Source organism: Corapipo altera, unplaced genomic scaffold, assembly GCF_003945725.1.
Source record: "Corapipo altera isolate COAL_440 unplaced genomic scaffold, ASM394572v1 56, whole genome shotgun sequence".
NCBI lineage: Eukaryota > Metazoa > Chordata > Aves > Passeriformes > Pipridae > Corapipo > Corapipo altera.
In genome coordinates, this window is record NW_020884896.1 from 4,138,065 (window position 1) to 4,152,502 (window position 14,438).

The window sequence follows — 14,438 nt, forward strand, 5'->3', positions numbered from 1 at the left end:
CTCCTTCCTGGTAAATATGAGAAATATTGAAACAAGAAACATGGGAACAGTGTTTTGCAGATAACATTTAAGAAATATCACTAGATGATCTTCAAGGTCCCTTCCAACTCAAGCCATTCAGTGAAAACAGCTGTTACACACTTTGCTTTTTTTAGAAACTTACAGTATGAAGGCAAATAAGAAGTCTTGAGAATAATTCAAAATGATCTAATAATATACATTTCTAGTCTTAATTTCCAATATCTAAAATAAGATGCGTTGATTATATCAGAGACATGAGTTAAACTTGCTGATGACTGACCCTGCCCACATCAAAATATTCTGTCCTCTAAGCAAAGGATATAATCAAGTATTTAAATTATAGCCAACTTCCTTGAGCATGATACAGCATATTTTCAGTGACACTGTTGGCTTATCACACCATGGTTCATCCAGCTGGTGAAAACCTTACAGGGAGACGTCATTTTCACTTACTCTCCAATGACACAACTGTGTCTATTCTAATAGTAAAGAGTGAACTGCAGAGATCTCCTCAGGGCTTGTGAGAATTCTGCCTTCTGGCATTTCCCATTTAATTCAACATATACAAACTATGGAGAATTTTTAAGGAAAAGACAGATAATCCCTTGGGATAATCAGGCTTAAATTTACACTTTATAGAGGAGTATGTTAACTGCAGGAAGGAAAAATGAGCTTCAAGATTCTATGAGAATTAATATTTAAGGACATATCCTAAAGAAAACAATAGACTGTAATTGATGCTTTTCATCTGACCTCTTTCTCCCTCTCTCTCATTGTTTGATACTTGAAGACATGAATTTATGAGAGCCAGCGCTAATGAAAAATGCACTAGAACTTAACTGCATTTCAGAGCTGCTGGTGTCAAGGGGCTGAGTAATGTCTGTGTCTGTCAGAATGTAAATTAAGTCACTTCATATGATTCAGTCTGAAGATTCAGAAAAGGGCATAGCCAAAATATGGCGTATTTGCCAAACCTGATGTTTAATAAAGATTTTTTTATCAAAGTCAAATTTTGATTTCCCCATTACACTTCTGCTATGCTGCAATAAATTGTAGCCAACTTGTTATAAATGACTGGGGACATTTTTCTAGACCCTGAGATTAACAAAGGTCATTTTCTGAAAACCCTTTCAATCTTGGGAATATCAGAAACAATTAGCTCTTTTTACTCTGGGTTTTTTTATCTGGACATAAGGACATGAGCATTCTTTAAAAACTAAATATAAGAAGTCTCTAGTCTTTATAACTGTAATGTTTTTAGTACCTCCATTATGGTTCAGAAATATCATGTGACAATTTTCAATGACATCATAAATATTGCCGTGTGCAACTCAAATTCAGGAAACAGCCTGCTTTATGAGTAACTTATTCAGTAAAAATTACCATGTCATCAATTTGTGATGGAAGTCACAACATTTCCCTCCGGGCTCTCTCAGGACCAGCAGTTAGGCAAATGCAGCAGCACACAGCAGTAGGTCCATTTGTGCCCATGTGCTGGTTTCCAGCTTGTCAAAATTCAGATCAAGCATCTAGATGTTCATCCTGAGACAAGCAGGGTTAACACTGTGAGCAAAGCACTAAGCAGATGCCATGACCTCTGTGGCATCATGTAAGTCTGTAAAATCTCCTCACTTTAGAGCAAGAGCCTCAGAACATGACTGGTTGGCAATAAAAGAAGAAGAGGGTTTTCTTGGATTTGAAAGTTAAATGTGGTTTCTTCTTTTTGCAGTGAAAATATTTAGCATAATTTAATGCCACAAAGATACTTAGCTACTGTTTAGCTGGATACTGATTAATGTTTAGGTGGCTGAGAGAAATAATGAGCTTGGGAATGAATGTGAAGAGCTGCTGCCACATTGTCAGGAGAGGGGGAGGATGCAAGTGGAGCACTGCTGCATCTTGCACATTCATGTGATCAGGGTATATGTTGTTAGTCACCACTACACCACAAACACAGCTCACTAGGAAGACCCCTGTTGTTGCTGCTTCCAAGACATCACTCAGTATTCTGGAAGTGTATATATGATGTACAGAAACCTGTTCATAGAGAATAGCAGACACACACACACACACACATATCTGCATGTACACATCCATTAGCAAATATTACAGTTTGACTGAACTGCTCCAGTTCTCACCTACTATTTCTAGGTCTGCTCTGTGTACAGGTCAAAGGACAGTTTCTATAAAACAGTTAAGACATTTCAAAATACATGAAATACGCAAACAGCTTTATAATTCTAAAAATTATTCTATTTAAGGTTGAAAACAGAGAATGGAATTGAAGCCAGTGGTATTGACTGTAGGTACTCTGTGTGTGCTGCTGAAAACGCTTTAACTCGCCTCAGTTATGACCTTCACAAAATTCTCTATGTTCATATTTATTAGCCATAGTACTAAGGCTAATACTTTGAATACAAGGCCACACAATCCATTTCTAAATTGCTACTAAAGCTAGATACACAATTTTTCTAAAGTACTCCAGGGGTACTTTTCCTAGAAGCCCCACAATTTTACTAAGAACATTTTAAAAAGCTTATCAAGATACATTACACGATAAATAAGATGAATTTCAGCAGAGACAGTGAAATCACCTGTTATCCATTTTGCAGTTGATTCTGCAAACCTATTTATGCACATTGATGTTTTTGCATGACAGATATAGGATATTGAACTCTGTAATCTGAAGTGTGCCATATGAGTTATCTTGTAAGACATTCATTGAATAAAAGAGGTGGGAGAAAATTAGGAGATATATTTGTACCTAACCCTGAGATAAAACTTAATTATCTGCCTCCTTAGCACCAATCTTTGGCCCAGTTGGCAGCTTATTTATTTTTTATTTTAAATATTTATAATGCAATTGTGCTCAGTAGTTATCTTATTAAAAATGAAAGTAATCATTTTTTTTCTGTCTTTCTAGAAAGGAATGGTTTTAACAGAATATCTTTTAGAAATATTTTGCTGCTTGGTCTGTACTTCTAATTTGCATGTGTGCAGAGCATCACATGAAAAATGCATGCACATACTAGGTACAAAAACCTAATACTACCTGTGCCTCAGCTTGGGCTGATGAGAAGTATTGTACATTGAAGTAACTGCTGAATCTTGCATGCCCCTTTGCCTTTGCTGGCAAAAGCTGACTTCAGATGAGTCAGAAGCTAAATTCTGCCAGGTTTAACAAATGTCCACAGAGGATGAACAGATAGAATTATTTATTTCTATTAAGAATACCGGAGAGTATATTTTACAGGAAGTAATTTCATTATCTGCTGAAGTGCTAAGATTCAGCATTTAAATACACAAAAGTCAATGATGCATTAATTTGATCCACCTCATTAGCATCCAGGCACATTCAGAGAAAAATGCCAAAATTGTTACAGTTGGTTCCAGTCATCAAAGCAATAGGCCCTGAGAGATTTAACTCTGTAATTAATAGATAATATATATTTCATGAATAATATATGTAATAAAATATCGTGTATAATGCATAGCATATATAATGTATCATATAATACATGATTAATGTATAAGAAGAGGCAATATTTAAAATCATATTGCCATGTAGAACAAGTTTCAGTAAAATTAGACGGCAAAAATGTTTCAAATTTCATCACTGTATCTATAACAGAGAAAACCAATAAAGAACCACAATTTTACATAATAGGACACTTATTGCTACAGCCCAGGGAAAACTAGGAGAAAAAGATCAAGTGCACCTCATTTGTCTTGCTTCTGCAACTGAATATGCAAACAGCAGGCAGAGAAACTGAAGTAACTGTTACAAGCACAAGTGCTTTTTTACTAATAGGTGAGGTCTCCTTTTAAGTATTTTGGTATTTATTTTCACTATTTCAGCTACTTTTTAGAGTGGATCAAGCTCCTTGAAAAAAATGTGGTGGGACAATTTTTATGTCAGATTTACGTATTGATTTTTGGCAGTAGACTCCACTTACTGACTCACAAAAGATATCCCAATGTCTCATTCATATAGCAAGTGTATATATATGGAATACAAAACCACTTCTGTGCGAACTGGAAACACAGTCTATCACACACACCCATTACCAGAAAAGACTGAAGGACAACACCAAAGTGTAATGTTTTTGCCAAACACATTCATATATTTGTATTCAACAGAACCTGAACCCAAGGCAAACTAAGTGTATAGACAGGGATAACTGACAAACTACCTCTTGTTTAAAAGTGTCTTGTAGACTGTTTTATATTCTTCCTATCACTGGCAGTCCTGACATATAAAAAAACTTAACTCAATCTCCATTTGAATCAACTTTATACCATTTAGACAAATTAACACTCCCTTACCCAAACCCAGATGTACCTGAGAAATAATATGTATAAAGGCCAGCATTGGTTTACAGACACAAGAACACTGACTAGTTAAAACATTCCTTATAAATGACTGCACTAAAATATAAGTATCTGAAATGGATTTTATGGAAATATTATGATACAGAATAACTTTGATATTAATTTTATTAAAACCAGGAAAGTTAAAATGCCCCAAAAAGTTATCATTATCATTCTAAAAGAACAACAATTCCTAATTATGTGTTTAGCATTTTCTTGCTTAATGGGATTTTTAATTTTACATATACTATGTCTGTTTCCTACACAAAGTGATCCTTACTATTTTGAATCTAGTACTAAACATTATGAAATCATATTAGACATTTCAGTGCCTGTGTCTCTAGGATATATGGTGCCCTGCATGAGAAAAATAACTTAGAATAATTTTACTTAGCTATTAAACAATTATACTCATGTTCTCTTACAGCTAAAAGGAGGTTTGTCATTTCTATTGCTAAACTTAAAATAGCTACTATTTATTTTCACTGTCTGAGAACCTCAACATGACTGGTACAACAAAGATTCTAATTAGAGTAATCTTTTCTGTAACCTGATTGTCTATTGTTTTCCAACTCAAACAAGATTTGAATTTGAAGAACATACACTATGCTGGGTCTATGTAACTTGTAACAATTTTCTACTTTAATAGTCACAGTGCAGCATTTGAAAATTGGCAATTATTCATTTTGCCATGAGCTGGTAACTGAAGGACTGAAATTCTCATTTAGGAAGAATAGCATAGTAAACCATGTATCTGCAAAGTCAGGCACTCCTAGTGAAAGTATATCCTCTTGCTTACACCTAACAAAGCTCAGGATCAATATGGCAATTCTTCTCTTCACAATACAAATTTTATGTTAACTATAATCAATTTCATCACTAAAAATAAAATGTTTTATCAAAAGGAAATCTAATGATGTTAGTAAAAATTTCACTCAGCAGACTCAGACAGAAAAACACAATTCATCTTCCTACAGACTTTTACCAAGTTGTGACATAACACAACTATAACTGTTACTTGTTAAAAAATTTTTGTTTAAACTAAAATAATAACTTATTTTAGTCTATTTAGTCTTATTTTAGTCTATCCAAAAGAATACGGATTTTTCACAGAAGAGCCATAAAAAGTAGAATTCTTACTTCCTGTCCTTCACTATAAAATGGAGGTCTTCAGGCTAAATTGACCATGCATGTTTTCCCATGATCTTTGGGGAAAGAGAGGCACCTCCATAAGATAATTCATCCTGTCCTCATTAAACATCCAAGACAGATAGGAGGAATTGTTCTCTGGAAGTTCTTCTCTGTCTTAGTTTCCTTCCAAAATCTATACAGGCACAATACATAACTGGGTAATACTTAATTTCTTGACAGCTAAGCTCAAAAGAGATTAATTAATCTTCTCATGCCTTTAGCTGGAAAACCTAGTTTATGGTAAGGTTTTGTTAGGTTTTTTTTTCCCCTTTCTGTGCATACTGACTATTCTGGCTTGGAGTTTGTGCATCTTACAGGCTTCTGGTAAGAATTCTTACTGTATTACACCTGTGATGCTGTCAGAGACATGTCTGCTAGCCTACTTCATCTAAAAAGCTGATAGGGAGGGCAGATTTCCAGTTGCTCCTGTAACAGCCTTAGATCTCTGATGTGGAATGAGGAAGGTTGCTATCAGGTTATTAGGCTACCAATACAAGTGTGGGCAAGAATTAAAGCAGGAAGAGATAAGGGTAAAGGAAGAGTTATTATAGCATAGTTACTGATGATTAAATAATGCTTGGAAGGAAGCCAGTTTTTGATTGTATGTGGGGTTTTTTCCCTCCATAAGAAACCAAGAGAAACATTTCAATTCTTACCATTCAGATAAAGGTTATCTGAACCCAGCCAATACCAGTTCTGCATATTTCTATCTCCTGAGTAAACCATAAGCATACAATAAATATTCAGATATTAACACACACCTAAGTGGCTCAATTCTTTATGGATCCTATTTATAGTCTTTAAAAAGCAAAGAATACAGAAATAAAAGAAAGTGTTTATAATTGATATGTTTTAGGAAGACATTAAAAAATAAAGTATAACTAATATTCCATACCTGAGTAGCGGTTGCTTTGGATAAGAAGGTTGGTCACTGTTTTGGCATGGCTGAGGTTTTTTTGTGACTTGCTTATAAATATTCCTGGCAGTTACTCCAATCCATAGCATAGTAGAGAGTGTAGAATAATGCAGTACTATGCCAACCTAGAAAAAACAATGGACAGGTAAACAACTCAGTAAGTGGATCAGTAAAACAAGAGTTTTAGAAGAATCTTACTGCATAAGTGTACAAACAAATAGATTTTTTAAAAAGAATTTTTAAGTGCATCTAACAGTTGCACTTACAAATAGTTATTTAATCTATTATAGGTAATATCTGTAATGCCAGATGGTATGTTAGGAAGACTGTAAAGACATTTGTTTTCTAAGAACCTGATTAATGACAACATTTTACACCTGTTTGTGTTGCAAGCTTTGTTAGCTTACCACGACAATGAGATTTAAAAATTAATGAGAGACCTGTATTTTTCTTGCTATTTTCTTGCTACTATTTCTTTTAATTTTTCAAGAATGTCCTGCTGTAGTTCCCTCTCTGCTACATACAGCCAAGACTGACTTCTGTCAATGGAATCAGTGCTATTTGCCCAAAACTAGATTATTTTCAGACATATTTTAAGAAACTTTTAAACTTAGCCATATAATTTTTAAAATTAAATGACAGGTCTTGGCATCCTCCCTTAAAAAGACATACAATCTCTAATAGTGTTATTATCACCAAGAAACTAGTGTGTTTATCATTGAAAGTAAAATAATGTAAAAACACTTTTAAAATACTAACATCTTTGTTATGTTAATAATTGTTATTCATTACTATGGAAGCAGTAATTGGACTTTTATCCAATCTCCACTGCTTTATTACATCAGCTAAGTCTCCATCTGATTATATAAAATGAGGTTACCTTTGAAGCAATAACCTGACATTTTGCAGTGACAAGTAAAATATTGCTATAATTGGAAAGAACATAAATGTTTAAGGAATACAGAGAATTGCTGAATAAAGCTAACACAAATCTAATGACTTATTTGAACCAGTGTTCATTTTTTGCTCCACTTAAAATAAAATAATTGATGAGTAAAGAAAAAAATTCCATGCATTTTGTTTATATTTAGTAATACAGCTCAAAACTTGAAGATAGCAGCAAATATCTTCAACTCGAAACCCTTTGTAATTTTCTCTGGGACTTGTCTGTCACATTATACAAGGGAGTATAAAGCCTTCATTGCTGTTGTCGCTTGAGGTAAAAGAAGCAGAAGTAAGAGAATGAGACAACTTTATATCATCAGCTGGCAGATGTTGCCAGCTCAGGGACTAGTGCTGTCTGGACTTAGTTCATATGCAGCTTGCAGCATTTCTGTAGGGACACAGTGAATCGGGCCACGAGTGAGGAGCGGAGTGAAGGAGTAAGGTAGGAGGGAGAGAGGAGAAGGAGAAAGGGGGAAGAAAAAGGAGATATAAATCATGAGGTAAAACCAGAAAAATTGTAGAGATTTGATTCCTAACCTCTTTCACCTTTTGGCATAGCATGCCTGCTATATATTCTATATTCCACACAAGTATGATGTAAGAATATGAACAGCAGAATGAATTCCATGTGAAAAGGCACCTACATGTGAAACGTTGAACAACATATATGGCCATATAGACAGCAATAATAAGCCACTTAAATGAATGAGAGACCTGAAAATAGTACAATAAAATCACTTTACTGAACTTTCAAGGAGGCAACTCAACTGACCTAACATATTATTGCAATGCCACACCTTAGTCTCATTATTGTTCTTCACAGTGTGCTCACGTTTCAGTAGCTGACTTCCTTCTGATATATGGACAAATTTAACAAACATAGACAGGAGACAGAAATGTTATCATCCTCTGATGATGTTATCAACTCTTTAATAATATGCATCCTTCTGTCTCAAAAAAACCTAATCATTTGCATTTCTTGCTTGAAGGAAAAGAGGATATATCCTGATGATGCAGGACCTCCTTATGACTGACAGATGCAAGATGACACAACCACAGTGTGGAATTTGGAAGGATGCACTGAGTTGTTACGCTAAATTCTAAAGGAAAGGGTGGGAAGATGGATAGGGTTAAAAATTAGAGGTGACTAAGAATTACAGGGTAAAACGCAGCTGCTGCTCCCTGGATGGAACATGGTCCATGTGACCCACAAAGGCTCCCTATACAACAATAAACACCTGCTACGGCAAATGGAACCGAGGGTGGAGGAGAGTGGAGACACTGTGGCCTCCCTCCATAGAATTCCCTGCAGGGAAGGGAACATGGTAGTACCTTGTAGTTCAAAGACTATAAGTACCTGTCAACCGAGGGAGACAGATGCCAAGATACAACACATTAAGTATGTGAACCAAAGTGAGAGAATTTTACATCAATCAGAAAGAAAAGTACTTATGACTAAAGTCACTCAAGCTCCACCTAAACCTAACGAGATAGTATAAAAGTAAGTTATGAATAGGGGGAAAATTGAGGAAGACTCCACCAAAGCTGCTGGGATTAGTCAAAGGGCTGAACCTGTCTTCCCCCCCATAGGGATGCCTAGTGAGTAAGAAACATATTCTACGCATGCTAAATGCTGTTATTAGGATTAGAGCTTGTGCTTGTTTTATAGTATTAGTACATTGCTTTAAACACATTTTTCCAGTCAGACACAATCACCAATGACCCATGAACCTTATCAACCTGTCATAATTTGTATTAATAAAGCGTGTTATTCTGTAAACTGTTACAGTGAGTCCTTCATAGGTGCTAGTAGTTTCTGGCAGCAGAATGGGAAGATCCACTGAGGGTCTCCATGCTGTTGGCTTAGCCCCCCTGAGAAGGGCAGTCGCATCATCTTCCAAACTTACGTATCTGTTCAATGAACGGTCCTGATTACAGATGCTGACAGACCCCTGAGGCACTGACAGACAAGTAAGTTACTAGGGGTCAAGAAAATCTCTCCCACACTAAGGGTCGGGTAAACCGCTCCCCTCCTTTCACATGACAGTGGTGATAATTTGGTTTCTCAATTACCATCACAAAATATGCTTTTGGACTAGAATTTTTGCTCTTATTCATCCACTAACAATAATCAGTAAAGAAATGTTTGTCACACCTCATATTGAAAACTCAGTGTTTCAAAGTAGTAGGCTTTGCTCTCTGACTCTTCCTTCCCCACGTCTCCACACTGACATCAGTAATGTCACAGAGATGTATTTTCTTCACTGTTGCACTTAGGGACTGTGACTGCAAGCTCTTTTGTCCCATTCAGTGGGACCATCTCTTTCTAGCTCTCTTAAACTAGGAAGACATCTGAACTCGATATGCTAGAAAGACATGTCATGGAAGGGAAGGACAAGTCTCAACAGAAAGGGGAACAGAACAAATGTGGCTTTGTTCAATAAACTCTTACTTAACTCTGTTAGCAAATGTAAACCTGCATGAAAGGCCCAGGGTAAAAATTTACTTATGTGTATCTTGTGACTGGATTTGTGCCTCTGTAAAGTTTAAGAGGCAAATAAATATATACAAATTTAAGAGGCAAGTAAATAAATACAAATATATACAAATTGCCACACATACAAGTGGCAACTTAAAACTATTTCTGCTATTAGTAGAACTTTTGTATTTCAAATTATAATGATATAATTACAATTATAAAATTGTGTGAAAAAGGTCAAGTTTTCCACACAGAACAAAGGATTATGACTGTAAACGTTGAAGTGATGACTCTTATTTATAAGAAGGTTTTCCACTGACAGTCCAAATGGTACAGAAAAAACTGCCAGGACATATGGATTGAAAGACAGCATTGCACCTAAAGCTCTTTAATGACCACAGTTAAAAGGTGAAAATTTTCTTGTTTGCTTGGATTCAGTTTTTCACATCCTGTGTTCTTAGAACTCTTATCTTTGGGAATTTAGAACTCTTATCTTTGGGAATAAGCACCAGTCTTTTGAATAGAAGATTATGCTTTTCTAACAGTAAGAAGATGCTGTCTATTTGTGCTACTTCAAGAAATTTCAGTACCTTAGAGGTAACTTAAGTTCCACATGATGCCGTTACCATGGTAAAGACCAGAATACACATTTATGCAAAGCATTTGGGCACAAAAAGCTCCCTTGATCAGCTTGAACTTGCACACAAATTTCTTTGTTTTCCCCAAGTTTTTAATTCAGTTTCTTTTGTTTTTTTTTTTTCCAATTGTAGTCATATTTCAGATAAGACTGTACTTCTTTAGCCAGTTCTATTTAAAGAAGGATATGGATATGCACTGACATTCTGATTAAACTATTAATCCTGCAATGAAAGTGATTCTTTTCAGTGAAATGAAGGGATTCAGGAATTTCTCTGCAGTCTGTAACACCACTGGATGTGAATTTTTCATGATCTTTAGCATTAGAAAAAACCCCATGCTCTCTTCACAGGTAGAAAATTTAACGCAAGAAGTTGAACTTTCTGAGCTGAACTTGTAGGCTACTGGCTAGTATGGAATGGGCTTTGCCTTTCTTGTTGAAGATTTACTGCCTTACAGAAAGGAATTCACAAGCAGCTTCCCATTTGGCATTCATCAGGGAGAAAGGAGATCTGAGCTGTGCCAAAGTTTACATGGAAGCTTTTATTTTAAAAAACATATAGGAGGTTCTTTGATATGCGATTGAAGTGATCATGCCACTCGCTGACTGGCCACTAGGATAAAAAATTAAGATCCTGTTTTGCTCCCTAACTTTTCTGCCTGCTGAATCTTGTGCCCATAAGCCTATTCTTCATGCCACAACATGCTGAACTGATGATTGCATTCCCTAGCATTCATAACCTCATGGCTTTCATGCTTTCCTGGAAAAGCAGTGGCCATGCATGAAACTGAAATCTTTGTCTGAGAGAACAGAACTGATGCCTCCCACACACAGGGAGTGATCCAGCTACATTCTCCTTTCTCTCTCATTCCTTACATAAAAGGAGTAATCTTCCTTCTGCCATTTGAAAGAAAGCAATATGAGATCCTAACTGTGGAAGATGGAAGGGGATGACTATGTCATCCACTAGCTGGTTCAAGCACCTTTCTGATAGTGTACTGGCTCTGATTAATCCCATTCAGCTGCTCCTAAGACAACTTTTGATTTGCATGAAAGACTGCCATAAATGCAAGACACTGGATTCTACACCACCAGTCAACATTCAGTGACACCCAGAATCAGATTTAAGGGTAATTTAAACAGCTTGTAGATTCATTCACACAGGAGAGGTATGAAGATGTAATCAACTCTTCTAGACCAGCACTCTAGAATCAGTTTTCCCTATAAATCATAGACTGCATAGCACATATGCAAGTGAAACATCTATACAAAATCTCGTGAAATAGATATGCAGGTTTAAAAGGGAATTTTAGATTTTTAGATTCCATATAAAAATAAATATCTGACCACTTCTGAAAAGACTTTTTTTCGTGTGATTATTTCACCTTCAAGAGGATTTGAAGGTTCTTTCAGCTATCAGAGAAAATGGGTCCATTTCCATAGCATTAATTTCTGATGCTTAAAACTAGCCTGGAACTATTCATTTAGAGGCAGAAGGCAATCCAAATGAAGCTATTTTAGAACCATCTTTTTGGTTAATTTTGAAGGATAAAAGTTAACTCGGTCTATTATTTCACTTGGGTAAGGATGCAGCAGTGAAATTTGTGTGAAAGTTTTAGGGATAATTACAATAAGAAAGGTGGTGGTTCACTGGCTTTGATACAACATTTCAGTGATTAGGACAAAAAATACTTGCACTTGGAATCTTTCCATACGCACTCAGGAAACAAAAGGTGGAAATTGCATTGCTGCAGGGTAAAGCTGCGTTTTGAGTTTTAGCAAATTGAAAGATGTAGTAGTATGGCAACACTGAAAGTGTTACACCTGCAGTATAACTAATATTTTAGCGCTGCTTGAAGCAGTAACATTTTCACAAATATGTTTTAAACCCCAATATCAAGTTATTTTTCAGAACTGAGGAAAAAAAAATAAAAGGGAGAAAGAGACAAATCTTAGACTTAAGGGACACAGAAACCCAAGCTGGCTACATAATATACATTTCATTGGCTGAATTGCGGTATTCCATACATAGGAAAGAAGGAGTGTTGTCCACCCCATAAACACTTATGCAAGCTGTGGGGAATGCTCAAATACATAAGCTTCTCAGGAAACTATTAGTGTCTCTCCCTGACTCCTGACTCCCTTACTCCTAGCTTTGGCACCCTGAACATTAATTCACAGAGCAATTGTCTCAGGGTTATCACAGAAGGACACAGGCACTGAGACTCAGAGAATTTTGAAAAACTTGCTGTCAGAAAGCAAGAAAGGATCAGTGGTGGGCTACAATGTTCTGAAAGTGAATATTTGTTCAACCTCTGTTACCAGTTAGAGGAGCATTCTCTTAGATGATCTTCGTGGGTCCCTTCCAACCCAGCATATTATGTGATTCTGTGATTGTTTGAACTATTTCATCCATTATCCCTATCTAATTGCATCAGACAGACAACTTCTACCAGGAAACAGAGGACAGCCTGCCTCTTGTGTGACCTGTATATTTCTTGTCTTTTAACTACTTATGATACTGTCTGTTAATGTAGCATGTTGTCAGGTAAATAATTAACTTTATGAAACTGGTTAGAAGACATATAGGAATGAATCAATTCAGTTTCTGTAAGTGTGGATGTTTCTCAGCAGCTCAGGATCTGGTGCTATACCATAGCAAGAGACAGATGTCACTGATAATGCATTTTATGAAGATACCCCTGTAGTTTATGTATTACTTGTAACAGACTATTAATAACACATTTATCTCAATCAATTTTTCATTATAGCTGTTAATACCAGGTTGTTACCACGCAATCTGCAAAGTAAATAACCAGACAACAACGGCAGCAACAGATGGTCATTTGTGATCATGTAATTACATGGCCATGGCTGCCCTAGAAACTAATCAGCTACCCTCACTTGCAAACTGCAGATAAAGACAATGGTAAGTGATATTTCAATTTACTAGAACTTACAGATTAATTATGACACAACACATTAGATATTGTGAGATATTTATCTTAAAATAATCTAGTGGATAACTGTGTTATTAAATGAATAGCATGTAATACACATAGGTAGACTTCACACTTATAAATGTTACAGTGCTTACAGATCTACATGTGATGTTTACTGATGGTCATACACAAGTATACACAAAAGGCTTGCAAAGCATCCCACTAAAAACTGGACTGATAACTCCTACCATAATTATGCAAATTTTGCAGTGATTCTGCTGTTATCTGGTGACACTGGCTATTTATACCCATTCCAAAGAACCAGATTAGTGACAGGCAAAATATCTGGGGAGAATGTTGGCTAAAAAAAATGCTTTATTACAGCAAATACCAACAACATTCATGAGACCTGGAGCACTTCTACAAAATCCAAGAGAAGAAATATTTAAGACAAACAAATTGCAACAATCCCTCATCAGGCATTACGGAAGATAACTAAAATGACTTTCTTTTCACATTGTACAGACTCAACCTCTGTATTCAGGGCAGCTAAAGCCAGCCCTCTCTGTGCATCTCACAACGCTATTGCCCCAAAATGGCTGAAGCAGGAGATGTGAAACAGTCCAGCAGTGCAAACAGGGGTCCATATATCACAAGTATACTGGTCTGCTTTGTTTCCTTAGCTCAAGTTGTAATTAAAAGACATATCCATACTATAAACATTAAGCTGCCCAAGTGTATATTTAGAGATCACCCAGTGAAGCCAGGGCTGCCCTCAGGGAAATGGTATGTGTATTATAGTGAAACATTAACCTTAGTCTCACACATCCAATCCAAAACACAAGAAGGAATGAAATATTTTGAATTCATATTTTTCAACTATTCTACACAGCAAAAAATAATAAAATTTTAATGGCTTTTAAAAAAAAAAAAAAA

At 35.9% G+C, this 14,438-nt stretch overlaps 1 protein-coding gene across 2 annotated transcripts in view; it reads right to left on the bottom strand.

Moving 5' to 3' along the window:
- Positions 1 to 14,438, bottom strand: part of ADGRA1 (adhesion G protein-coupled receptor A1) — a 266,278-nt gene that overhangs the window by 26,539 nt on the left and 225,301 nt on the right. For both annotated transcript variants that reach the window (XM_027648135.1, XM_027648136.1), the window contains one exon: positions 6,479 to 6,624. In XM_027648135.1, the coding sequence (XP_027503936.1) occupies positions 6,479 to 6,624 (146 nt within the window). The remainder of the gene's footprint in view (positions 1 to 6,478; positions 6,625 to 14,438) is intronic.